The sequence below is a fragment of the Pleuronectes platessa genome, chromosome 20, assembly GCF_947347685.1.
Source record: "Pleuronectes platessa chromosome 20, fPlePla1.1, whole genome shotgun sequence".
In the NCBI taxonomy this organism is placed as follows: domain Eukaryota; kingdom Metazoa; phylum Chordata; class Actinopteri; order Pleuronectiformes; family Pleuronectidae; genus Pleuronectes; species Pleuronectes platessa.
Window position 1 is genome coordinate 7,472,966 of NC_070645.1, and position 25,387 is coordinate 7,498,352.

The following is a 25,387-nucleotide window of genomic DNA, read 5'->3' on the forward strand; positions in this document are numbered from 1 at the left end:
TTGACATTAAATTACACAAATATTGGCCTAAGGCTTGTCTCCTGTTTCCTCAAAGATGATCATACTGACGTATTCTATAACCATCTAAGGGACAAGAAACAGGGAGGAAACATGGTTGCCAGTGGTTACAAACAGTGGGAGCAGAAACTTTCCAGTCCAGATGTGCCAACACGAATGATCCAAAATCTGAGAGAGCTGTACTTTCTTTTTTATATAATGGGCTCTGTCCAGAATCATCCGATGCTTACTGGGACGAAAAGAGTGGGTGTGAACCATGTAATAACAAGTCCTCTTTCCCTCGGGAAGTTACCAAAACAATAGCTTTGCTGGACATGCTGGGTATACAGGGTCATCCTCTCCACACCAGCCTTCCAGTGGAGCAGGGGAGCTGCAGAATGAAACAGCGTATATGGTATCTCCCCCACGCTGAGAAAAGAGGAGGGTCTCCTTGCTTATACAACCTTCTAGGAACCTGTGTGCATGTCCTGTACTGTATGTGGTAATGAAATATTAACTGATGGTGAGGGAAATTACTGATTTGGTACGATCCACTCTTCTGATTCCATCAGTGATGTCATAAAGCAGTTAAAATATCAGTAACACTGAAAGTCTAAAGAGCAGCACAATGCATTTTTAACTGCTGCACATCAGACAGATTTAAATTAAAAGTCTTAGAGCAGTAAGCTGTTATAATTGGGTTTGTGTTAACCCCCCCACCTCCCTGAATAAACACCACAAGAGCACACCCTGCTGATTGTGCAACGTCAACCATATGCAATCCAAAATCTGACCAAACACTGCTGACTTTAAACCTCGAGCAATTTCTTTAGTCGTTCAAGTTGTCATCTCCTCCTTATTGAGGGATTTGTATATATGATGTGCTTTTCCAAAAAAAAGTTAATTCTTTGCTATGTTTTACACGTTAAACATGTTCTACAGGCAAATGTGAAGCCTGAAGGAAACTTAGTGTGATGACCAGTCTACATGATAAGAAAGAAAAGCTCTTAATTGTTAATTTACTGCATTTTAAAAAGGGCCTGAATGATGAGATTGCAGCGACTTAATTTTAAACTTTTTAAGTCAGCTAAAAATATGATAGTCAAGCAAATTCTGTCTGAGAGGGCGAAGGAAAGGATAAAGCTCTGCAAGACTGAAGGCAAGGTTTAACCGAAGCAGATGCCAAATAGGTTTCTTTGTTCCTGAGGACTCGAGGGACACAGGCTCACACATGAGGACAGCGATTTAAAGTAATTTATAAAATCAGGAGGAAAGAAACTCAGCTAACTACACAACTCATTTCCAAAGCTAAGTTGATGATCGTGATCCTTTCCCTAACCCCAAGTTAGCAAGTAAGTAATGTTGCGGTCCAGCCTTGAAATAGGCTGACCAGTTTTTAAAACCTATTTTGACAATTTGTGTCACAGACCGCGTAGGTAAAGCCATCTGCTGCACAAGAGGGGCTTTATCTCTGCGTGTACGCCCGATTGCAGGGCGTTATCTTGTGGGGTGCCCCTGTTCAACTTTTCCAAGTAAGCGAGGAGAAATGTAGAAATGGGTCAAAGTTAAATTTGAGTCTTTTAAAAATACACCAAAAGGTTAATTTAGGGCCCCAAGAATGGGGCCTCTATAAACACACAGATTCACTGTAGAGGGAGCACGCACCACTTGGGTAAACTAAACCAGAGGCACAAACTAAGTGATTTGAGAGGACAATACTCTGATTATACGTTTACACACTCCTTCTTATTCTGCTGCTCCTTCCTCGACAAAAAAATCAGCCCAAGGTAGTACGGGGATCGGCTATTTGTGGGCTGGGACGCTTCAGAATGTCACAAGTAGAGAGCTGTCAGTCCTCGGGGCCGGTCAATGAGACATTATCAGGACTCACCACGGTTTGATCCCAAAGAGGAAATGTGCAATATGCCTCATGTCACATAGAAAGCGGAGAAATCCTGAGATAAAGATCCTTGAGATTCAAAAAGTCATATAACCCCAAAAGCAATCAGCATGCAAGTTCAGTCCTATACAAGGTTGAATAAAGTAGTATTGATTCAATAAATTAGGTTTATTATTTTATTAAATGCACCATAATATCGGTTTATCCTCTAGATAGATAAATTGATTCATTCGTTAACACTAAGGGATATGATCTCTGAACCCTGCCATGGTGACACCGCTGTTTTGGAAAAACATGTTCTTGAATATCTAGTGTGATTTAACTGGAAATGGGCGTGGACGCGCACAATACAAATCTAATAATAACATTTGCGTTTTCCTGCAGTAATGTTACATGGCTCAATGCAAAGTACTCCTTAAACATGAGCTAACTTTGAGAACAAGCTGTATGTGGTGTCACTTTATGTTTAAAATATTGACACTAGCGTATTTTTTAAAGATCAAATGAATATTCTTGTAATGAAGTTCCACATATTAGACTTGGTTAGAAAGCACACGTGAGAAAGTATAGAGTTGTCTGTTCACTGCTTCTTCTCCAGAAAATAGTCCGAGCCTAACCAGTCAGTAATGCCGTAAGCGCTCGATTACGTCTCCGGCACGGCCCCGGTGGACGGAGTAACCGGTTCTACAACTGAGTGCAAGTCACAACACCGCCCGGGTGGGATTTTCCAAGTTGCCGAACGAGACGAATCCAACGCAGCTCAGCGGAGAGAAGATGCCTCCTGCTCCCTAGTTGTTAACTTGAAATACATCGCACCTCACGCTAGTAGCTGCGGTAAAATAAACCTCCATGTTGTAGCCACATGCACACTCCCGAACCACACGCAAACACACACGTTGAGCTAAACAGGCTAACGATCACATACCAATCACCTCGTGTAGCTCGTAGTCATCTTTGTTGATGGACCAGGGCTGGGGGCTCGCGTCCTCCGACATGGCTGAGGGATGCGCTGCGGGGGGAGGCCGCGCTATCTGCGGAGAGCTGCTGGATCCGGACGCAGGGCGGAGGGAGAAGTCGAAGTAATCCAGACGGGACCGAGCGGGGCGACACTTCCCCTTCTTCGCGAATCCCGCAGAGCTCCTGTCATTCCCAAAGTTTGACACCAGTCGAGCGGCCCCGCCTACCGCATTCCTGCCGAGCGAATGTGGACCCTCCCGGCGGACATGTTGAGCGGGGACAGCGTGAGCTCCGGAAGCCACTGGAGGGAGCTGCTTCTGACGTTAGCTTGCAGCTAACGAGGAGCAGGATAAAGCAGCGCTAAAACGCACAGAAACGAGCCGTGCCGATTGAAGCGTTGCGAGGCACAAACCTGCCTTTACTTCTGTTAATGCTTTCACACACTATTATGTTATTAATGAACTCTGGTACTTTAAAATTGGGTTTTTTAATTGAGACAAAACGAATCAAACCCTTGAGTTCCGCCACACCTTCAATGGCGGACTGTCATTGGTGACAGTACCTGTGCCCTAAGTCTTGACTGGCAGGTATCAGTTATCCTCACGGGGTAGTAAGACCGACCTTTTTCCCGCAGCTTTACACGACACGCGCTCCCCTGTTTTTATATAAAGACAATAATCATATTATTTAGTCTTATTTCTCATTTGTCACGATAGAAATGTTGCCTAGCAGACAAAGACTTGGGGCAACATTATCCCAAAAGTGACATCGGGTGGAAAGGGGTGTGTTGCAGTCCAAGGGCATCCTGTCTTCTGATTGGACAGCACCACACATACCGCTCTGTGATTGGATGATCGCGTGTTAATTGTAGTAGTGCGTTTCTCCTCAGCATTCAATTAGCGACACCTCTGGCGGTGGATTTTATTACACTCAAGACTTAAACAATCACGACACACACTGGAGATCCACAGGAACTGCTCTGCTTTTATTCACTGATTCAATCATTCATGACCAATGTCCTTGAAAAGTGGCATTAAATGTATTTTTTTTTAAATAAAATATAACAAATCTCAATAATATGATTCTGAACAATATAAAAAAGTACAACAGTCAAGGCATCACGGTGAGGGAGAAAGTGGCAGAGAGAGAGAGGCTGGAGTCAGTGGAACTGCACACGGGGGAAATATCACATCACAACATGTCTTCCTCTTTATGCTTTAATCCCATCTCAAGGTTAACTCATAAGAGGAAGCGGCCGGGGCCACGAGAGTTTACACCGTGTTTCGAACATACAGCCCTAAATATAAACACATCCTCCTCACCATTACAACTTGCATACATCCAAATTAGTGGCAGGCAGGCACAATCTCTAACATCATAATAATGGCTGTGTGCTTTGTGCTCTCGGAGAACTTTGCTGATATTTTATATCCTCGTGCACCATGAGTGACGCAATGAACTATTTTGCACACAGGAAATTACAGGCGGGTTTCACATGCTGACAGGACGTGGATCACAAGCAGCAGCAGCAGCGCACACTTGAACCTGTAATGTTTTACCAATGTCTGACATCAACCTTTTTGACGGCATAAGAAGCCACATTCAAACACAGTCGGCAGCCTTCGCCGTGGTTATGGCTGAGCGAGAGCTTTGGCCAGTCGTACCCAGAACCAGGCCTGAGTGCAGGGCCGGGTGTAGTCGCACACGGTGAGGAAGCGTAAGATGCTGGGGAACGGCTTCTTCATTGACTTGTACAGCACCGGGATAAGTCGTTTCCTTTGGGCTCCTGTGGGGGGGAAACAAAGGAAAAGTTATTTCCACATTTATATATATGCAAAAGCAGGATGGAGCCGACAACAACTCATCTTACCTGGACAGAGGCTGAGAGCAAACTTTGTCTGAAAGTCACAGGCATCACTGTTGAGGTATTCATCAGAAATCACCACCACCATCCTCTTACACCTGCACACACGGTCACATACATTATGATCAGTTAAAGTATCTCATGTTAGTGCCGGAAAACAGGACCAGATCCGGCCTCTTGTGCCCGTGTTGTTTTTTTTAATACAGTTTTTCTAGTTCAAATTAAAGTTAAAAGCCAAATGGACCTGGACATGGTCGGCATGTGCGTCCAACCCACCTCTTCTCAATGAGTTCACTCGTGATGCTCCAAACGCAGGAGCCCGGCAGCACGTCTCTGTCGAACACACACAGTTTCAGCTTGCAGTCGGTCTGCTCCAGCTCACGGATCATCTCGTGGACAAATTCAATGTCGCTCTGGCAGTAGCAGATGAAGGCATCAAACAGCTCGGGCACACCTGGAACCAGGTCAGTGTCATTTAAGTTTGGTTTAATCCCTTAAAAGGTCAGAGTTACACAACTCAAGACAACAACACCTACACATGTCGAAAAAATGTTATTCCAAAGATTCAATCTCTGTCACAGTAATAAAATAGAATCATATGGAAACAACCAGAGGGGGCAGGGAGATGCAGCGCTGCAGTGGTGCGGATGTGTGATCAGAGCTTCAGATGACCTGTCGGATTAGAGTTGGAGCCTTTCCTGTACGAAACTTAACATAGAAAAGACCATGCTGCTTTCTCTATGTCAAGCAAATAGACCAGCTATTGTAAAAGCATCACATAGAAACAGCAGGTAGCATGGGAATCCTCACAGAAAGACGTATTCTGAAAAACCTGAACACTAATTATAGGTATTGAATGTTCCTCTTTTCACTTGTTTCAGCTGACATCTATTTATGAACGTTAATCTTATTTTCTTGGTATTGAACGGACAACGGCTAACTGCACAGTCACTTACAAGTAGTATATCACAGCTGAGCTTCAACTCCAAGCTAATAAATTCATTATAATCTACATTTGATCCTTTTTGTTCAAGTGTTAAAACTGTCATGCACATTTACTCTGTTATGTTAATAATGAAGGTTGCTGTAATGCAGAAAGACGTCAATTCACAGCTCATATAGTACAGATTCATCTGCATGAAAGCAGATTCAGGGTGCAGCTACTGTGAAGTAGTTTATATATTAATCTTTAAAAATATCATATTTAGAAGTTGTGAAATCCTACACTGAAATTTGACTAAAGCTGTCAGATAACTGTAGTAATGTAAAAAAAAGTACAATATTACTCTTAAGTGTAGTGTAGTAGGTGCATTAAGCTGCATACAAGTACCTTCAAATTTGACTTAAAACTGTATTTACAACAATTCAGTTATTTCCACCACTGCTTGTCGTCTGACCAGATGGAAATGATGATGCTATGATGGGTACCTGACGTGTGTATATGTGTTTAACCATTGACTGTGTGTTCTATTTGTAGCATTTTAAAAGATTATAAAGTAGTATAGCTTATACACAGATACTGACCGTCGGGGTCGTCCTCCAGGGTGAGGCCAATTCTGTCAGGGGTGCGAGGGACGCAGCTGTCGACCTCAGGAACCTGGAGCGGGCGTTCAGCCTCCTTCTCACGGTACCTCCTGACATCCTCCACTGGAACAAGAGGGAGTGGGTCAATACGGGGCATGTGCACAAACATATTAATACATTTGAAGAAAAACAAGGTTAAAAGACATCATGTTATTGTGTTGTCAAATCAAGAACTCTTATGGATGGACATTGATGGAGAAAGAGGAGTAAAGTGTCCTTTCTCTGGCCCTCAAGGTTAAAAACATCCCTGAGGACAGCAGGCTGTGTGAGTTCAGAGAGGTTGAGAAGGAATCACATGTCCCTCTGCATTGCCCTAATTATGATGAGTAAATAAAGAGCCTGATATTACATTAGAGGTTTGTTCCCTGATGACAGCATCGAATGGTCGTTTAATCTTAATGCTTTTAAGTTTGCTCGTTTTGTATCTAAATCTTTGAAAAACAAGGTTTATTTGTTTAATGTAGTTATTGAATCGGCTTCTCTGGTTTCGTTCTTTTTCAGTACTTTTTCCCTTAATGGTGTCAAGGCCCTTATTAAAAAATCATTTACTTTATTTCTATAGCACCTTTCACCTTTTTACAATTACAAGGTGTTCTACAAGTGAAAATTGAAATACCCTTATTTTTCAATTTCAGTCTGCCTTCACAATGTGAAAACATCTATGAACGTATGTAGATGTGTATATATATATTAGTACAATGTTATGCAGTACACATCTTGTACCCCCCCCCCCCCCCCCCCCCCGTCAAATGTCCTTTTGACTGTTTGTCTCCACTTGTTTTGTTATTGCGCAATGTAAAAAAAAAAAAAAACGGATAATATGAAAGTAAACACTGGACAACGGTTTAAAAGAGTTTGCATGAGTACTCATCATTATATGTTTCTTTGGTCATATCAGTCAACCCTAAGTGGAAAAAAAAATTGGTTTTCTGTTACTTAATAGATTATAATATTCTGATATATCGAGTGTGAAGATGATTGAGGCATGTGACTCATTTCCGGGAAGTACGAGGACTGAACATGAGCCGGAAATACCCGAAATCTATACATGTCTACATATACATTATGACTATACAGTGTGTACTATGCAAGTGTGCGAGTAAAATGAGTTTCCACATGAGCTGTAAGTCACCGATGGCGCAGCGCAGATCCTCCAGGATGTCGTTCCTCTCCAGCTTCTCCAGGATGACCAGCAGCTTCCCCACCGTGGCGTCCGTGGCGCGGGCCGTCCACTCGTCCAGCACCACCGCCGTGGGGTTCCGACGCCCCTCGAAGTTCTTGATCTCCAGGTAGGTGAAGCCGGCCTCCTCCGCCAGCGCCGTCCAGTCCGGGGCCACGGTGTTCCTCGGGTTCAGGAAGAGCCCCAGCCGGGTCCTCACCTTCACGTTCAGCGCCGTGAGAGGAGCCGTCTCCAGGTCCACGTCCGAGTCCGCACAGGCCATGGTGGAGGTGGCGGTGGTGTGTTGTGATAGTTAGAATAAGTTAAAAGTTGTCATAGTCGTCGGCAGGAGGAAAGTTTCTTCAGTGGTGCTGGGTCTACCTGACAACAGCACCAGGAAGTGATGTCAAGCACAGCCTGCGCGTAAAAGCGCGTCACACGTGGGAGGAGATGGGACTTGTAACTTTGTTTTTAAGGTTTCTAACAGAGCTCTTCGACTAGAGCACACCCCCCACTCAACAGTGGTATCAAGACAGAGATCAGACGAGTGGAAACTCACCGAAATGTACGATAATAGAGTAAAAGTGTGTCGGCAAATCAGAAACTTCTTGTCTAGATTTTAAATTCCATTCCAATCTTGTCAGGGAGTTTTTTTTTATTACATTGCGAAATAAAACCACATGACAAGATCGCTCCTTGTACGTGTTTTATTTATTTTTAAAAATCCAAACAAAGTAACAGGTTCAAGTGTGAAAAACATGCAAACAGTCGAGGAAAAAAAGAATCAGCATAAAACACAATATGGGTAATTTTATCTGATCCACTGCGTAAAAAAAAAACAGAAAAACAGAACGTGATTTTCCCTGCTGTTGCAACACAACAGGAAACACAGCGTCACATTTTTGTGAGGAAGCAAGAACATAAATATAAAACAGTCGAGTTCAGTTTGGCAAATATATAAAGGGGAACATTCATTTCCTGAAATCTTCATGATAACTTCCCCCCCCCCCTCAACAGTGTGCAAAATTTACAGCAACAGTCCAGGTAAGCATCAATGGGACTTCCATCCCCCCCCGAGCAGCATCCACGTGTTGGGTAGTGTTTACTTTGTGGCTCATCACAGGTTCTTGCTTCGGGAGAAATAGAAATCTATGCCCCTGTCCTGATGCTGTTTGGGGGTGTGAGACGGGCCTTTCTTCCCTCTCGGTGAAGGCCCTGTGGCTCCCTGAAAGAAACCCATTTTTTAAATCTTATTGTGAAGATTTAAACGACGATAGAGACATAAAAAACCTGGCTTAATATGCATTATGTTTCAAAGGCATATCAGTGTTTTTTGTATGTGGTAGTGAAGTAGAAAAGTTCAATGTCCCACTCTAAACTGTAGTGGAGTGGAAGAGTAATCCAACATATAATAGAGATACTCTTGTAAAGTAAACGTATCTCATAATTTGTACTTAATGTATTGGACTAAATGTATTAAAGTCATATTCCTGCCAGTAAAAGAAGCTGCAGCCGCAATAGCGCGCCATCATACTACCCACTTCCCTTTTCTCCAACACCCACCGATTTCTTGTTAACGTGTCTGCTCCATTCAGGCGCCATGACGATGGGAGTTGGGTAGGTGTCATCGAGGGTCACATGAGCATGTGACAGCGCGGCGGGGCTGAGGGTCCAGGGCGCGTGCACGTCAGATCCCCTGATCCCCTGTAGCTCCGGGACCCACTGGCGGACGTAGTCTCCCTGAGGCAGATGCACACAGAACAGCAGTTTAGTTAATCTCAGACATTTTGTGGTGCAATGCAAACAATGTCAAAAGTATTTAGAGGAAATCAAATAATCATTCAGATTCCTCTGAGACTTACATCATTGTCATAGTCGAGGCCTTGTTTGATCATGTTAAACTTCCTGTTCTCTCGGGGGTCATTTCCAATACCAGCGCTGTACAGCCAGTTGCCATAGTTACTGCAGGGATCATGGTCAATCTATAGAGTACGTTTTAAAATGACGAAGCATTTTTTTCATACACAAAAACAAAAAGGACTGAAATGTCTCACAACAAAACAATAATCAAACCAAATATGAAATTGTTAATAGATATACATCTTCAGTTAAAACCTGGATTACACTACTTACCAGAAGATATTCAAACCACTCGGCTCCCATCCTCCAGTCCAGGCCCAGGTCCTTTGTGAGGAAGCTGGCAACATTTTGTCGCCCCCTGTTGGACATGAAACCTGTCATGGCCAACTCTCTCATGTTGGCATCCACGAAGGGCACTCCTGTGTTTCCCTCTGTGAAAATAAAATCAGCTACTTAAAGAAACAGTGCTATTCATACATTACTAAAACCAACTGAGTGTTTTAATACTAAATATTCTATGAACAAAGATGAGGGAAAAAACAGCACAAACCTTTCCACGCATTGAAAAGCTTCATGTCTTTTTTCCACGGCACAGTTTTGTCTTGAAGTCCTGAGGTAAAAATAACAACATCAGCTTTACCTTCACTTATTGTGCATAAGGAGAACAGGCTGAGAACTTGAGCTGACGTTACCTTTGATCTGAAACAGTCGGTTTCCGTACTTGACGCCCACAAACTTGAAGTAATCTCTCCACAGAAGCTCAAAAATCACCCTGTAAGGCGACAGTGAAGACAAGTTATTATTTGTATCTCAGCAGCAGAGATGTTATTTACATTGAAAACTGTTTTGAAATATTTTAGCTTCGTATCATTAACTGCAGAGACAGCACCAGAACAAACTTGAACATATTCAGTTGAGTTATTATAATACTGTGGTCCTTCAGACTCACCAGTATGTGCTCTGATTGGCTGTCCGCTCCCTCTCATACTGCTTGATCTGATGATAAATATACCTGGGTGAAAGGCAACCTATCGCCAGCCTGCAGAATACCAGAGGAGCATCATTAGAAATGCAGTGTATTGTATTTTTACAAGCAACAGGTAATTTGTACAGGGATCAGGGGGGGTACCATCCATTTAAACCATGCCCCACCCCCAAGAAAGAGCATGCTACATGTTGCAGGTAGAGAATTTGTGTAAGCAGGTGATCATCCGATAGTTAATGCTGCTCACTAATTTGTGGGAAGTTGAAGCCGCCTGCTCCTGATAGATTTGCAACAACCAACATGCATATAGTTCTGTACTGCAGGGGTGTCGCCCCCACCCCCCAGCCATCAGCTCCAATAGTTAATCATCTGGAGCTACCCTCCCAAGTTATATTCACAACTGCATTGATGGAGAATTTTCTTCACTGCAACAAAGATGTTGGAGGTTTGCAGAGCGTTTATGGGCGACCATCCCCCCCTGATCAAATCGTATAAATTGCCTGCTATTAAAAAGAAAATTGGCATTAAGCTGTAGAGGAAATGAAACGGCAACACTCACCAGGGAGCAAATTTAGTGGAGTAGTCCACACCGATCAAGCCGTTACGCGTTTCCTTATATGTTGCAACTGCATCCTACACAACAGGCAACAATCATTTTATTCATTACAACTACACACCAGATAATAGATCAGCATAGGAGTTTTATTTTAATGGAGGTACTCACAGTGTCCCAGAAATAGTGCTTGAGTCGGGCCAGAGCCTGACTCTCACCACCACTACAGGGGAAGGCTGAGCGAGGATCAGTCAGAGGCTCTATGGGAATAAGATAAAACAGCATTTCAGTATCGGATTGCTTCATTCATGTTAAACGCTCCCTGGCGTACATTAAGACACACAGGATCATAAAAGCTTAATGGTGTAGGAAGGAATCGAGGGGAGTCCACTCGCCAGCACTTAATGAGGACATTTGTCCTCAGCAGGTTTCCTATCGAATCTTGAAAATTGCAGTATGGATTGACTTAATAGAGGCACTGCATAAATTGAAGAAACTATTTATTTCCAGCAGCATGTTTAGACATTTGCACAAACATCAATTTAATAAGCACATAAAGAAAATGTATACGACTTAGAGCTGGTTTGATCATTTCAGCAATTTCCCTGTAAATGAAGAAACAAAGGGACACCCCAAGAGACACACTGTTTGAAGCAAACTATTTGTATTGAGCATAAGAAGACGTTTGGATGTTCACCTGTCTGCTGCAGGTCCTGTGGTGTGGGTATGGCTCCTTCATCCAGCCCTGGAGGCAGAGGCTTCAGCTGCTCCAGGGCTGGAAACAGAGGCCTCACTCTGCTCCGAGCCTCCACTGCCTTCCTGAACTCGGTGTACACATCAGGCAGCCTGACACACCAGGAGGAAACGTTACAAGATGGCACCAGCACCAGGAGCACTTGGGTCTCCAGGCAAAAGGAACCTGGGGGGCCCTACATGGGAAACAACCCTAATCCCATGATACCAAACCCAGTGTTTACCTTTACGTATCTGGTGGTCTGCCACATTCTAATTTAACAACATAAGAGAATTCGAACTCTGTGTTTCGCTCCGTTGCTGCATTATAGAGCTGTTTTCACACACACCATAAAAGTTGTTACCGCCCACGTAGACAGTCAGACTTCATAGTTTCAGCTGCAGTTGTGTGTATACCCATTTGTGCACGTACACTTACATAAACACCTGTTCTCAGGGGCCCCCCTCTCAGCTCAAGGCCCCAGGATATTACCTGCTTGGCCTACCCTGTAGCAACGCCCCTGCCCAGCATGATAGTTTATCCATTTATAAATTGTACTTTCTTCAATTTCCTCTCCATTTCAAGAAAAGGCAGCAGAAAGTGAATGTTCTCTTCCACAAGCAACGTCCTCTCTCACCTTGACATTTGGTGAAAAGGAAGATCATCTCTGTGGTGCAGCGTGGAACCCCAGCAGGTGTGAACCGTGACCTTCATCTGTGCACAGACGTCCTTCACCTTCTTCTCCACATTCAGCTCTTCTGAAGTTACCTGGGGTGTGGGGCAAATGAAGGGGAAACAGTGTCAGAATCACCAGGACGGGAAATAAAGTCGGGATTATCAACGCCAATAAGTGAGAGACGTGTTCAAACTACCTCTTCGTGGAAGGCCACAGTGCTGACAGAGCCCAGCTGCTTGATGAGCTCGGCAACCACATCCTCTGGTTTACCCCGTCTCACTACCAGGTTGCTGATTGTGTGAGTGGGAAAAAATTAAATAAACACAGACACGTAAGCCCCATTTCACACCATGCCAGGCAAGCTGCATCCTGGGTAGAGAGCTAACCCTATATTGACCGGAATTTTTTTTTGCAGCTTGGAACAGACTGTGCAGCAGCCATTTTATTTTAAACATAACGTCCTATAAGCACAGGTGCATCCTGGTTCTGTTATTTCTGTATCAATAAAACAGACAGCGGAGGAGGTCTACACTTAATGTGTGTGTATGATTATTAATCATTCAAATCCCATTTTTAAACACAATAAGTTAAGAGGCTTTCAGTCGGTGGATGACAGATTAATTACCTGCCCTTGTTGAGCAGCGTGTTTCTCAGGTCTTTGATGCTTTCCAGTAAGAAGCGCAGGCGGAAAGGTCCGGTCTTGGGCAGGTTGTAGTTGTGTGTTCCCACATAGTGTCTGGGGTCGAAGCAGTAGAGCGGGACAATGTTCTCTGCATTTCTTTGAGCCCAGTGGAAAAGCTGCATGATCAAAAAGACAGAAAATACACAATGCAAAACAGTTTTTAGACTCCAGATGTAAAGTGCTCTGACCGATTTAACAAATGATGTTTGATGTTTCAGGAACACTTAAAGTAAGGAAATTACAGCTGGGAAATATGGCTCAAAGGGATATGAAAATTGAAATGCTCTCATCTGCCTTTATTGAAAGTAATCACAACCAATTTCATGTTATTATTTTAAATTGAAAGACTGAGTTTTGCTCCAGAGTGAGAGTTTAAACACTTTAAACAGTAGTAGTGTGTATCTGAAATACATTTAGAAAAAGAAAACAATAACCTAATGGACAGTCTCCAAGCATTTCAACTCCCAAATAAATGCACAAATATATATATATATATATATATATATATATGAATAAACGAATAAATAAATAAAATAACATGAAATAATGAAGTAAATTAAAAATAATGTATTAGGACAATGTTAAGATAGTCAGGTTACCAGAATGTACAACAATCTGAGAGAGATATTGATTCTTTGGAGTTTTACATAGTTTATTTTGAAAAATGTTTCCCGGAAGTGGTGCATGCTTTGGTCACCATTACGGCTCACAGAAGAGTTGATGACGTTTAATAAAACTGTTAAGCACAAATAAAAAATGGTGAATAAAAGACAGAGCAGTGCATTTCTGACATTTTATGTTTTTAAAGACAAATTTAAGTATTCTGATCATTCAAGTCGGGTGCTTTTATTCCAAAAGAGCCTAACCGGATGCCACCTTGTTCTTGATGCTAACAAAAAAAAATGGCTAAAAGCTAAACAGAACATTTACTATAAAACACGCTTTAAATGTTTAAACGATGTGAAAAGAGCAAGTTCCGACACATGGTCAGCAGCTGCTTTCACCCACGAGTCAACTGGTTGATATTATTATTATTAAATGACCTTAAATAACGTGGAACGTGATGAATAAATGAACAGACTCGTTACAGAATCTCGCTTCTACCTCGTTGTCGTGGAGCCTCAGGTCGTTTCTCAGCAGACAGACAATGGTGCGCGACATCACGACCCTTAATGTGGTTCTGGTGGAAAACGGACGAGCCTCTACGTGTCACAGGGTCGAGTCCTCCCCTGTCTGTGTGTGTGTCTGTGTGTGTTGCTCCGTCACAGTCTCGATGTTACCAAACGTCAGGTTTTGTAACGTGGTTGTCAAACAGCTGTGAGTGCGTGCGTGTGTAAATAACTTCACATGCTGTTGGTCTTTGATGATTTGATACTGTGTTACAAGTTTTTTACATATTTTTCTATTTGCTATAAATTTCAATTTCCAATGTTTATTTTCCTTTAATTGTCTATCCACCACGTTGAATGTCTATTTTTCTCTTTCTTATTATACGTTTTTATTTGATATTTCCAAAATTTTTACAGTCGAATAAAGCAAAACAAGACAATTGTTTTCGCTGTTAGGTCTCTTTCTTTCTTTCTTTCTTTTTTATACTTAAGCTTTTATTGATATTTTCAAATTGTGTAGGGTTATATAGAATAAACACCATTTTTGACCCAACATCTCATTCAGTTCTTTCTTTCTTTCATTCTTTTAAGTTTTGTTTCTTTTAGTAGTCGCTGACCAATAAGACAAGAGCCATAAATTCAAAAAACAATAGAAAACTCTTAATCACCTAAGTCTACAGACAAGTTAATGAATCTGTATTGAAACCCAAAGAGAGGACCAAGTGTTATATTATTTAGTTTAGTTTGAGCTGTTTTAAGTAAAACTTCAAAGTATTTAGTTTTCTTTTGTGAGGAGAAATATGTAGAAAACTAGCTTTAAAGCAACACTATGTAACTTTTACCACACAACAGCGCCCTCTGCAGCCACATGTGGCCATTGATTCTGTTGGGTTCCGTGTCCGATCAATTATTTGGTTTCCATATAGAATAAAAACAAAGTCTATCAATCCGAGCTCTGATTTCTTAGTCTTAAGAGTTTTAATGGCCTACATTTGGTTTCTTTTAACTATTTTATTAGTAGCAGAAGATCAGTACCAAACTTTCAATGTTACAGATTCCGTTCGCTAATTGTTTGTGTAATCCTGCAGACAAACAAACGGACAGACGTGAAAACATAACCTGATGGGTGGAGGTAATAATGACAAACGATGAATGATGAACATGAATTCACTTGACTTCACTTTTCAAAAACATGTAGTGACATTTTATCACAAGACAACAAAATAAACCCACACAAGAAATAGTCTTAGACCTTTGATTTATTAAGTTAAATGTACAAAAGATCAATGACATGATACATTTCATGTTTCAAGGCTTCGTCATTAAGACAAAACGGACTGTCCCAATCGAAAGCCTCCCAGCCTCGTCCTACCGCCGACCAGCTCTCAAAGAGACAACCATACATCCTCCTGTCTAAATCACAGTACAGTCTACTGTATAACGTAGCTATTTCATCAAATAGATTTGTATATAATGTAAAAGAAAATTTCATACAAAAGTGCGGAACAATATGTATTTACAGATATAATCTCTTTTTTTTTTTTTTTTCTCCATATAAAAGTCTTGTGTGTGCTCTCTCTACTGAACGACTGCTCGTCTTATTAAGAAGCTTCTCGCTTTGGCAGTGAACATTTGTGTTTACAAGCAGATTCAGATAAGGCACTGGCAAAGGCTAAGAAAAGAAAAAAAAGATTTGATCATTCCTTTTTTAAGTGCCACTGTTATTACAGCAAGTCACTAAATTCCAACATCAGCCCCCCCCCCCCTCCCCCAGGCAGTTTAATCTTATCTCCACTTTAAAGAATACAGCATTTAGATCTTGTCTTTCCATCTCCACCTACATTATGCTTCATCTCAGATGGCAAGACAGCGTTCAGACCTGGTATTAACATCCATCCTGATCCATCCTCACTGAGGCCTGACAGCCGATCACTCTGACCACACACACGGGTGTTCTGGGATCCATGTGGTCTTTTTGCTGCGTGAACACAAATGTGTCCTGGGCCCGGATGCCTACTCCGCTGACGTCCTCCGACCCGTCACAGTTTCCCGATGAACTAGAATAGCCCTCATGAGATCACATGCCTTCATCATGGCCCAACGGTACCCTCAAATTCAATAAAGCTGCACCAACAAATGCCACATTGAGGCGACAATATCAGTCGCCTCAATGTTTTTTTTTTCCTCATTTTCCTGGGAAATTGGTGACCCTAACCCTAAAAAAATATATAATTTTGCATTGTCATACGAAGTGCCAAAAAAAAACTCCTGGTTCTACCACGATATTTAAAGGTTTGTGATCAATACCACCTTTATCCACCAGGTTTTTTGGTCGTTTTTTGTGTAATGCTGCTAAAAACAAATGCTGATGAGAACATAACCTCTTTGGTGAAGGTAATCCAACACTTCTCCGTGTCCATACGATTTAACACTGACCACCACGTAATGACCAATACTGTTTTAGAATAGTTAAACTATTTTTTCTTCATAGTAGATCTGTGCGCAGCTCTTTGATTCACTCCCCTCCCGACTCCGCTTTCTCCCTTTCTCTCTCTGCTCTCGCTCACACCAGCACGGACACAAACACATAGACATCGCCATCGGACACGTCTGTGAACTCAAACTGGGTAAAAACAACATAATTTGGTCTTCACGAACAAAAGGGCAGTATGGGATTATTTGCATATAGAGAGTCCGATCACAAGAGGCACATGCAGGACACATATGAATAAAACAGGTGAACAGAAGAACTTTTTCGTCTTGTGACCGGATCTGACAGAGCCAAAGTCATTACCAGGTCTGAACTCATTAACCGACTCATTCAGATAACATGACGAGCAAAGTGAAGGCATGGAGGTGACTGGATTCATATCGACACTACAACAATACAAAAAGAAAACAGTAAATGAGAACCTTCCTTCATGCTGAATTCATGATCTTTCTTCTTTGTAGAAACACAATGTGATGTAGATGTGTCGGATTTTGGTCTGTGCAGTGTACTTTGCACAAAGCTGCCATAACGTAGAAAAGGCTATCGGGCTCTGAGGTGACAGAAGGATCCGTCGTGACTAACACTGCACATGAACTCACGGAAAACATTTCTTTGGCCACGTCTGAATGGAACAAGGCTCGCTGCACGGGACGCCGGAATGGATGTCACAGAGTGTTGGTATTGTTTAGCACACATTTGCACACTAATGCAAAAGTTTGGTTCTTTCTTTTTTTCTTTCTTGCATCAGAACAAACTACACAACTTTCTTTTTATTAAGTCATATGAAAATGCATGAAATAGAAAAATATCTCCTCGGTTGATTATCTTGCATTTGGGGAAACGTCTCAATGCATGATATCAAAAGTGCAACGTGGACTGTCCTTCTGCATGGGGCGGTGAGTGCTATGAAAATAGGGCGATGTGAACCTCTAAGATGTTGAAAAAAGACATTCTTACTTACAAACTCTTATTGTAAGGCGTTGACAAGAATAAGTTTATATTTTTCGTTTTTAGGCGACCACCCACATAGAATAGAAAACTCTTCTGCTAGGATGACTTTGTATGTGTCATATAAAAATACTTTTACCCTCCTGGTTTCACTCACAGCTAACTTAAGACTGGTGAGTAACTTACAGTACTATCAGATGTGATCAGTGGCACCAGTAAGTCACGGTTGCGTAGTTCCTGGCCGATCCAAGACACTGTTCTGCAGCAGTAGAGTGTGAAGACCCAGAAAGTGTGAGACATCGCTTCTCTCTCTAACTCAGGTCCCTTTTCCTGCTCTTGATAAAGGACAGCAGTCTCTGCAGCTCGTGAAACTGCTAAGTGCTTTCTTGTCAGTCCCCTCCTGAGGGACCTCGCTGCGATGCCTCGGAGGACTCTGGAGGTCTGACAGCAGTCAACCTGGCCTCTCGCTGAATAATCCGGGGTTGAGCTAGTTGGTGAAAAATGCAGGGGTCCCGACAAGGCAGACACTGGTGATGGACCACAGGGCAGGAGGTTGGAGTGGTGCTGAGCCCTGGAGCCTGGTGACAGGGTGGGAGGGGGCGCCCTGGGGACGGGGCGGGCCGGGCCGGAGAGGAGGGGAGGCATCAGGGCCGCGGAGACCTCGCAGGCCGGGGAGGGGATGGGGGTCTGCAGGCCTCAGAAGCAGCCCTGGACGAACGGGTGGCTGAGGAGGACATCCGCAGTGGGCCGCCACTTCTCCTCCACAAACACCTGCCGCAGGTAGTCCCTGCAAGCGTCCGACACGCTCTCGGGAAGCACAGGCTTCGTAGGCTGGGTGGCGATCTTAAAAATGGCCGCCATGGCCTCATACTCGGCCCAAGGAGGTTTCTGGGTCAGCATTTCCACGACCGTGCAGGCAACACTCCTACAGACAAAAGAAACATTCAGCAGAGTCGGTTAAATGTCAGAACATCTTATATATATCAAACTGGCATCAAATATTAGATTACATGGATTTTAAAGGTATAAATCTATTTATGTAATGAGATATCCATAGTAATGACTGGGTTTGGGGTCTTACTAAATTTTACTGTTTTCTAATCCAAATCTCAATAAAAAAAGGAAACAGCTTTTTTGCTACATGCACAATATCTGACATTCTTTGTAAAAACTGCAATAAATAATCTAATCTTTATAAATACAAATATTACATGTTCATATTCACGTGTCCCTTTATAGATGGAGCATTCCAATAAAGTGCCAACAATCCACACTTCTTTAACGGCTGAAATGCACTAAAAATAATAACATATGCTATTTCTTTTGGATTTACACTTTATTTTACTGTGGTTCATTTTGATTTGTTCACCTCTGCCCTGTATTGACATGTTTAAAGTTATTTGCTCACATAAAAACATCCACCACTGTTCCAACTGAGTTTATCGCTTTGCCACCCAAAAGTAGAAATACTTTTACTGTGTATTTTCTCAGCCTCAACAGTCTAACGTCTCCTTCGGGCCTCGTCACAGTTCCATTCCTTACCATACATCAGCTTTCCGGCCGTACCCCTCCCCGTTGATGACTTCCGGGCTCATCCAGTAGGGGGTGCCAGTGACGGACTTGATCCCTGTACCAGACATGCAGATGGTCTGGATGCGTTTGCTGGCTCCAAAGTCTCCCAGCTTCACGTTCCCCGTGGAGTCTCTCAGGATGTTAGCACCTGGTGGTACGACACAAAGTTCCGCTCAGAGTTATTGAAGAGTCTCCAGAGTGCCGTCAATATCCTTCAAGGGTTACCCTGACGCTTCAGAGGTTCTTTAAATGTAGCCGGCCATTACGGTGTGGTTATAAAGAGCCCGTGCCAGCACTTTAACTGACAGATGGAGGAAAGTTAACTTTTCCTATGGTTCGACAACTGTGGGCGGACGGAACTCTGGGAGACAAATTTTTTAAAATGCTAAATTACACCTTTTAGCAAACTTCATGTAAGCACTCCACTGACTCAACTTTACAAACACCGAAGTTTATCTTTCTTTCACTTTTCCCTCTGATTTATACCAAGTGGTAAATAAAAAAACGCTGAATAAACAGTTTGCTCTGCACTGATCAAAGCCCAAACTTTCTCCTGCCTCCCTCCTCGGTAGTTTTCCAACACGGAGCTGCGTCTTTCCCATTTCCTGCAGACGCTGTTTGATCAGTGACTAAGTTCCGCCGCTCACTCTACACCCTGTGCAGGACAGAGGGGTGACGAGAGGAGATCGAGATGAAAAAGAAAAAGCTTCAGCCCTCCACTCTTCACTTCTTCAAATCACATGTTTCCACTGCCTGTTCATTTGTTGTGAGAATGGGAGACTTTCTCATAAATCATGTGAACTTTGGCTCTTGGGATCGTTTCATTCACAGACACTTTATAGTCTAACGTCGCGGCTGAGATGCCAAGCTTTCTAACCACATGTGCTGACAGTTCTTTCACTCCATACAGAGCAGCTCTTGTGAGGTGAGATGAGCATGCAACATATATTACACACGAAGAGCATTTGTAAGAGAAAGATGATCCCACCCACGTATAAGCCCACAGAGTCCTGTGAGACCTGCTGTACTTTTTCCCAGTCAGTCAGTATATTTCCCTCCTGTCGGCCGTGCCTGAGAGAAGCGGTGACTCCCAGACTAAAGCCTTTCCATCCGCTGATGAACATTTTTAGACCGGTAGATTTCACCAGCACGAAGCCTAAAATACCTCAAAGGGAAGTTCAAAATAGCACCTTTTTTTTTCAGACTGACTGTAGATGATGAAAACCCATATGAGGAAATGTCACGGAGAGTTAAATGAATTAACCTGTCATTTTCTCAGAACTGGTCATTGCAATATGAAGCATCGAGAAGTCTCATTTCCTTGTGTGTGGGTGTATGCTGGTTACAAAGCAGACATTATTAACATGCGTCCTGAGAGATCTGCGTCCAGTCCGTCTGCTACTCCGTGCATTAAAATGTGCCTTGAATGTGTCTCCTGCGACCACTGGTGATCGGATCTCACTTCCTTGCTCTATATGCAAATAATATTGTGCGTCATTTGTGTTCACGAACACTAAATGAAGATGTTGATGATAATATTTGAGTCGGCTTCAGCGAAGGGATAGAGAGAAAGAGAGTGGAGCAGGACAGAGCCGCAGATCTGCTCATACTGTGGCCCCATGCGCCCCAGACCACCTCCTAATGTGGTCTGAGTGATCGAGTCTCAGGACGGAGCCGGATTGGTTCAGTCCAGAACTTAGGTCCGACCACTTGTGATCTGATCACTCAGGACGGATATTAATGGTCTTCTAATGGTGGACGGATGCGGTACGGGTCAGGGAACAACCCATTACATTTTAGTGTGGATCTGGATCAGGGGGCAGATCCAGGAATATTCTTTCACTCTCTTTAACATTATGAGATTGATTCCTCAGAGAATTACATATGGTTTCTTGATGAAAAAAAATAATTCTGGCGGATCTGGTGAATCTAAATGTGGTTTCAGAAGGGCCTTGGCGGGGGAATGTTCTCTACCTTCTCGTTTCACTCACCTTTAATGTCTCTGTGTACAATCATGTTGCTGTGCAGGTAGGAGACTCCTTGGAGGATCTGTCTGGTGTATCTCCTCGTCACCTTCTCCGTCAGTGCGCCATAGGCTTTAAGTTGGTCCTTTATTGAGCCCTGAGGAGACAGAGAGAGAAACCGAAAGTCAGTGAGAGTCTGAGTAGAACTCAGGAAGGTTAAGAAATGCTTTTATTATCTTTATATTGGCTCTATTGTCAGTTTGTGTTTGAGCTCTGTGAGCGATGGAAGAGAAGCTGTTCTGGTGTGATTCTTAGGAAAATGTGCTCCAGCTGAGACTGATTTATTTTGGTTCATTTGGGAAAAGACGCCTCTGAGCCAAGTTTTAAGTACAAACAGCGAGAATATAAACACAAAACGCGCTGAAAGAAACTCGCTCGATTCTGAGGCCAAACACCTTCGACGTCCTGCATTTCCTTTCATTTCCTGTTTTCATTTCCTCGACCTGATCCACCAACACCTGTGACGCACTTTTGGACTTGAGCAGCGAAGAAAGAGAAAAAAGAAAAGCTCCCTCTTCAGTTTCAGCTGTCAACAAGACACCTCAACATCTCTGCTTGCACCCCCCCCCCCCCCTTCCTCAGGCCTCTAAAGTGTTATCGGCTGCAGCAGCGCTCGCACACACAAACTCTTGGCTTTGTCACCTCCCCTCTCGCTTCTGCCAGGACTCGAGTGAAAACATAAACATTTCCAATTTCCAGACAATGTGTGACTAAGACACTCAATGCCCCTCAGAAAAAAAAAATACAGCCTAGTAAATATTAAAAACAGGCTGCGGGTCCACAGGCGACAGCAGCTCATTAAGGCGCTCATTTAGTGAGAAAATGATCTCATAAACTGAGCAGTTCTGCTGACATCGACCACTGAGGTGTTTGTTGACAGCTGGTGACATTTCAGAATTGGTTTTGAGCAGATGTGGCTGGTATGGGTTTGATTTGATGTTTGTCTTGAAATGTCTTTGCACCTATCTCCACAAACAGAATGTGACTTTAATACATTTAACGGCAGAATACGTACCCCGGGCATAAACTCGACAAATATGGTGAGTTTTCTCTGCTCCAGGTCCCGAAGACAACCATAATACTGAACAATCCTCTCATGGTGCAGATTCTTCAGCAGCTGAATCTCACACTCCAGAGCATTCACCTCCTGCAGAGAAGAAGAGACACAGGAACAAGTGTTTGAATCTAGAAAATCGGACTTCAACTTTAATCTGAACCCCGTCTTATGTCCTTAAATATTGGCAGCGTGTCAGTTCTTCCAGATGTGAGCGGTCCTCTCTCTCACCTTGCTGGTTTCCCGACAGTCCGGATCAAACGGCACCTGCTTGGCGGCGAGCTCGTGTCCCGCGTCGGCGTCATAGCAGAGGTAGACCTCCCCGAACGCCCCGCGGCCCAGCAGCTTTCCTTGTCGCCAGTTGACTGGCGCCCGCGGTGCTGCAGACACAAAACACCACATGATGAAAATCCACCCGTAATTCTTTTTCTTGCTAAGCTCCCTCAGGGCAGCCAGATCCACTGGGATATACTGATTTGAGCAAACATTAAGTCTGGAAGCATGCGTCCAAATCCGCCACAAGACCCAGATTGTAACTCGCACAGAAACTTCACCCAGACCAGACGTCAAATCTGTGCAGGGGCGTTAAATAATTCCCACCGCAGACCCTCTTGCAGAGTGGGAAACCCCAGATATATGAGTCAAACCACGTTCAGCCTGGAGAAAAGATGTCAAACCCCAGAAAGGATCATCAGAGCAACTCTCATCTTCACAGGCCCAGACTCTGAGACTGTGTCCTGGTATTAACAGGATTCTCTGTGGCCGCCGGGCTAGACGGTTTCGATCGTGTGTGGGTGAAGGACACTGAACTGACACGTCCACAACAGACTGCAGAGCTGAGCTTTCTTTTAATGACAGAGACAGTTTCTGGGCAAACGGCAGCCGTACGTTGAGGGAGCACAGATGTGAAGAGTGCGTGTGTGACACAGCTCATTCTGGATGATAAGAGGGGGATTCTGTCTGGTACGACGTACAGTACTGATGAGCATTCTGCTCCCTCTTACGTATACTATGTCTACTAAACCACTAAAGCATGTTTGACAGAGTGTTTACTGGAAATCCTTGTTTTGGTTTGACCCATTCTGACATAAAACATTAAAAACTCAAGTCATTACAATGTTTGACTTGTTCAAATAACAACAACCCTCTCACCGCTCTTTTCATTGTCACTTTGCCTTATTCCCTGTCTGAGTGGTTTTGTGATCTACTTTCCTCAACTTCGTTTTTTCTTTATGTCCCTGGACGCTTTTCAACTAATCATTTAAATGTTTATAGTATCACTACTTTTTTACTTTCGAACCCTCCTGTAGCAGCCGCAGGTTCGACTCTGACTCTGCCCTTTGCTTCACGTCTTCCCAGCCTTTTCTCCCCATTTCAAAAATGTAATAACTATTGTTGTCACCCGGGTTCATCCCACAATTCTGACTGAGATTACATATCTGGTTATCCAACTCAACTATTCTTTCAGGTTTCAGCCCCTACCACGTTTTGATAGATTTATTACTTCCAGGGGGGGGGATGTGTTACGAAACGCTGCACATGTTCATAAAAACATACTAATACATGCAAAAAGAATACAGTTGGAATATGGTTGTAAATACACATAAATCATGAGTGCACTGCAGTAGAAACTCTAAACACCTCTGAACTGTTCCTCTCTGGGTTCAATGCGCCTGATTATCCACAGGAACCAGACAAACACAACAACGCTCCGCAACAAAAGGCCCAGAGACGCAGTTTATTCAAAAGTGTTTGTGTGTTTTAATTTCTCCTTCCCGCTCCTTCTCTTAAAATTCTCCTTCCCGTCCCTGTGTTTCAAAGGATTACTCTACTCACACTTAGAGGCCGTACTGAGCTGGCAGCTCTTGTCAGAGGGGCGGCCCAGCGAGCGCAGGTCGCTGTACTGCAGCGTACTGTCTCCGTTATAACTGCGTGTGCGACTGGAGGGAACCAGCTGGAACAGGTTCTCCTGTGGCATGAAGCTCCGGGGAAGCGTCCTGCGACCTGAAAACACACACGTACAAAAAGAGGAGACACATTAATGACTTTACAAGCACTGGCGACTGCATCTTTTGTCGTTCCTGTGATTTGTTTTTAACAGTTTTCTCCCAGTGGCTCTACAGGTGCCTGTGCATTGACGGAGCTCTCGGCCAAGACTCGGGGCCAGCTAGAGCCACAGTGCCTCTCGCCACTCCGTCCCACTTCCCCTCAGACAGGAAGCAGGGCGCTGTGTTTTTATACAAGTTTGGGTTCACCACAGGGGAACGTAAATCATTGCTAGCCAAGGTTAGCCTCTGAGTAAGCAATTACTAGCAGCTGCCTGAAACAGCAAGCCAGCACTTTGTGTACCACATCTACACAGGGCGCGAAAGAAAAGGTCAAAGGGGTCAACGATATCAAAACATTATCTGGAAGTAGAATGTGAAGAGGAGGCCCCGAGAAGAATACAATCCTGTATTATGTATGCGAGGTTAAGAAAACCTGATGTGTGTGTGTCTGTGTTGCCCTGTGTTGAACCATAGCAACATATCAGTTTAATCTGTGTAACAGTTGTGTTGTTGTTGTTGTTTCTTACGGTCTCCGTAATCCTTGCTGCGATTTGGCAACTGGAACTGGCGAGGGAAAGTCCCCCCTTTCCCGTGGCGACCTGGAGAGGGAGCAGTGAGGCAGAGCAGTCGGTTAGGGAAGCGAGCAAAGACTCAGCAGCTCACATCACAGCTGGGTTCTCTCAGTTTGTAGTCACTGTACTTCTCAGTGTACGGCTGTGTGTGTTGTTTTACAGACTCAATAATGCAGGATTGAGACGAGTGCTATGACAGAAGTAAATTCTTTCATGAACCTGTCACATGTGGCAGACACTGAGTTGCTTTGGCTCATCCCAGCATGTCAAATCAAAGTCGGGTTCAGAGGCGGCGGGAGGGGAGACGGGGTTTCACATACTGAACAGAGCAGTTGCATGGCCTCAGCCCAGAGAGACACTGAAAACAGCTCATGTGCACGAGCTTAGCCTCAGCTCTCAACCCAGCGGAGCAGTAAGTAAAGGCAGGTGGGGAGCACTGCTGACGTAGGCCTGGGCTGACACTCTCTCCCTCACACACACACACACACTGAATGGAGAGCAGCGGAGCCACTTGCAATTGAAAACAGCTGTTCTGAGCCCCCCCCTCGCGCTGTTTTTGTGGCCGTATCCCATGGACACGGGAGTTATTTTTTGTGTTTGGCAGAGCGGGATGGAGAGG

General features: G+C 43.6%; 4 protein-coding genes across 5 annotated transcripts in view; all 4 read right to left on the reverse strand.

Moving 5' to 3' along the window:
• Positions 1 to 3,414, reverse strand: part of oxsr1b (oxidative stress responsive kinase 1b) — a 36,879-nt gene extending 33,465 nt beyond the window's left edge. Inside the window, exon 1 of one of the 2 annotated variants that reach the window (XM_053412297.1) lies at positions 2,823 to 3,414. In XM_053412297.1, coding sequence (XP_053268272.1) covers positions 2,823 to 2,892 — 70 coding nt within the window. In that variant the 5' untranslated portion in view covers positions 2,893 to 3,414. The remainder of the gene's footprint in view (positions 1 to 2,822) is intronic. The other variant, XM_053412298.1, reaches the window with a different exon arrangement.
• A 404-nt stretch (positions 3,415 to 3,818) lies between these two features.
• myd88 (MYD88 innate immune signal transduction adaptor) lies at positions 3,819 to 7,892 on the reverse strand. The gene is made up of 5 exons (XM_053412106.1): positions 7,435 to 7,892; positions 6,243 to 6,365; positions 4,995 to 5,172; positions 4,725 to 4,816; positions 3,819 to 4,640 (listed from the first exon to the last, which is right to left on the reverse strand). The coding sequence occupies exons 1-5, from the start codon at positions 7,742 to 7,744 to the stop codon at positions 4,486 to 4,488; spliced, it is 858 nt and encodes a 285-aa protein (XP_053268081.1). The 5' UTR covers positions 7,745 to 7,892; the 3' UTR covers positions 3,819 to 4,485.
• A 261-nt stretch (positions 7,893 to 8,153) lies between these two features.
• On the reverse strand, positions 8,154 to 14,276 carry cry-dash (cryptochrome DASH). The gene is made up of 14 exons (XM_053412104.1): positions 14,055 to 14,276; positions 12,894 to 13,066; positions 12,465 to 12,558; positions 12,230 to 12,360; positions 11,557 to 11,705; positions 11,031 to 11,119; positions 10,866 to 10,939; positions 10,271 to 10,360; positions 10,014 to 10,093; positions 9,872 to 9,931; positions 9,595 to 9,752; positions 9,324 to 9,443; positions 9,025 to 9,201; positions 8,154 to 8,686 (listed from the first exon to the last, which is right to left on the reverse strand). Exons 1-14 carry the CDS (start codon positions 14,109 to 14,111, stop codon positions 8,579 to 8,581), a joined length of 1,560 nt encoding a protein of 519 aa, XP_053268079.1. The 5' UTR covers positions 14,112 to 14,276; the 3' UTR covers positions 8,154 to 8,578.
• A 3,896-nt stretch (positions 14,277 to 18,172) lies between these two features.
• Positions 18,173 to 25,387, reverse strand: part of map3k22 (mitogen-activated protein kinase kinase kinase 22) — a 35,432-nt gene continuing 28,217 nt past the window's right edge. The window contains exons 12-18 of the mRNA XM_053412634.1: positions 24,724 to 24,795; positions 23,985 to 24,152; positions 22,380 to 22,528; positions 22,110 to 22,241; positions 21,062 to 21,191; positions 19,041 to 19,218; positions 18,173 to 18,423 (exon numbers count right to left, since the gene is read on the reverse strand). Coding sequence (XP_053268609.1) covers positions 18,195 to 18,423; positions 19,041 to 19,218; positions 21,062 to 21,191; positions 22,110 to 22,241; positions 22,380 to 22,528; positions 23,985 to 24,152; positions 24,724 to 24,795 — 1,058 coding nt within the window. The 3' untranslated portion in view covers positions 18,173 to 18,194. The remainder of the gene's footprint in view (positions 18,424 to 19,040; positions 19,219 to 21,061; positions 21,192 to 22,109; positions 22,242 to 22,379; positions 22,529 to 23,984; positions 24,153 to 24,723; positions 24,796 to 25,387) is intronic.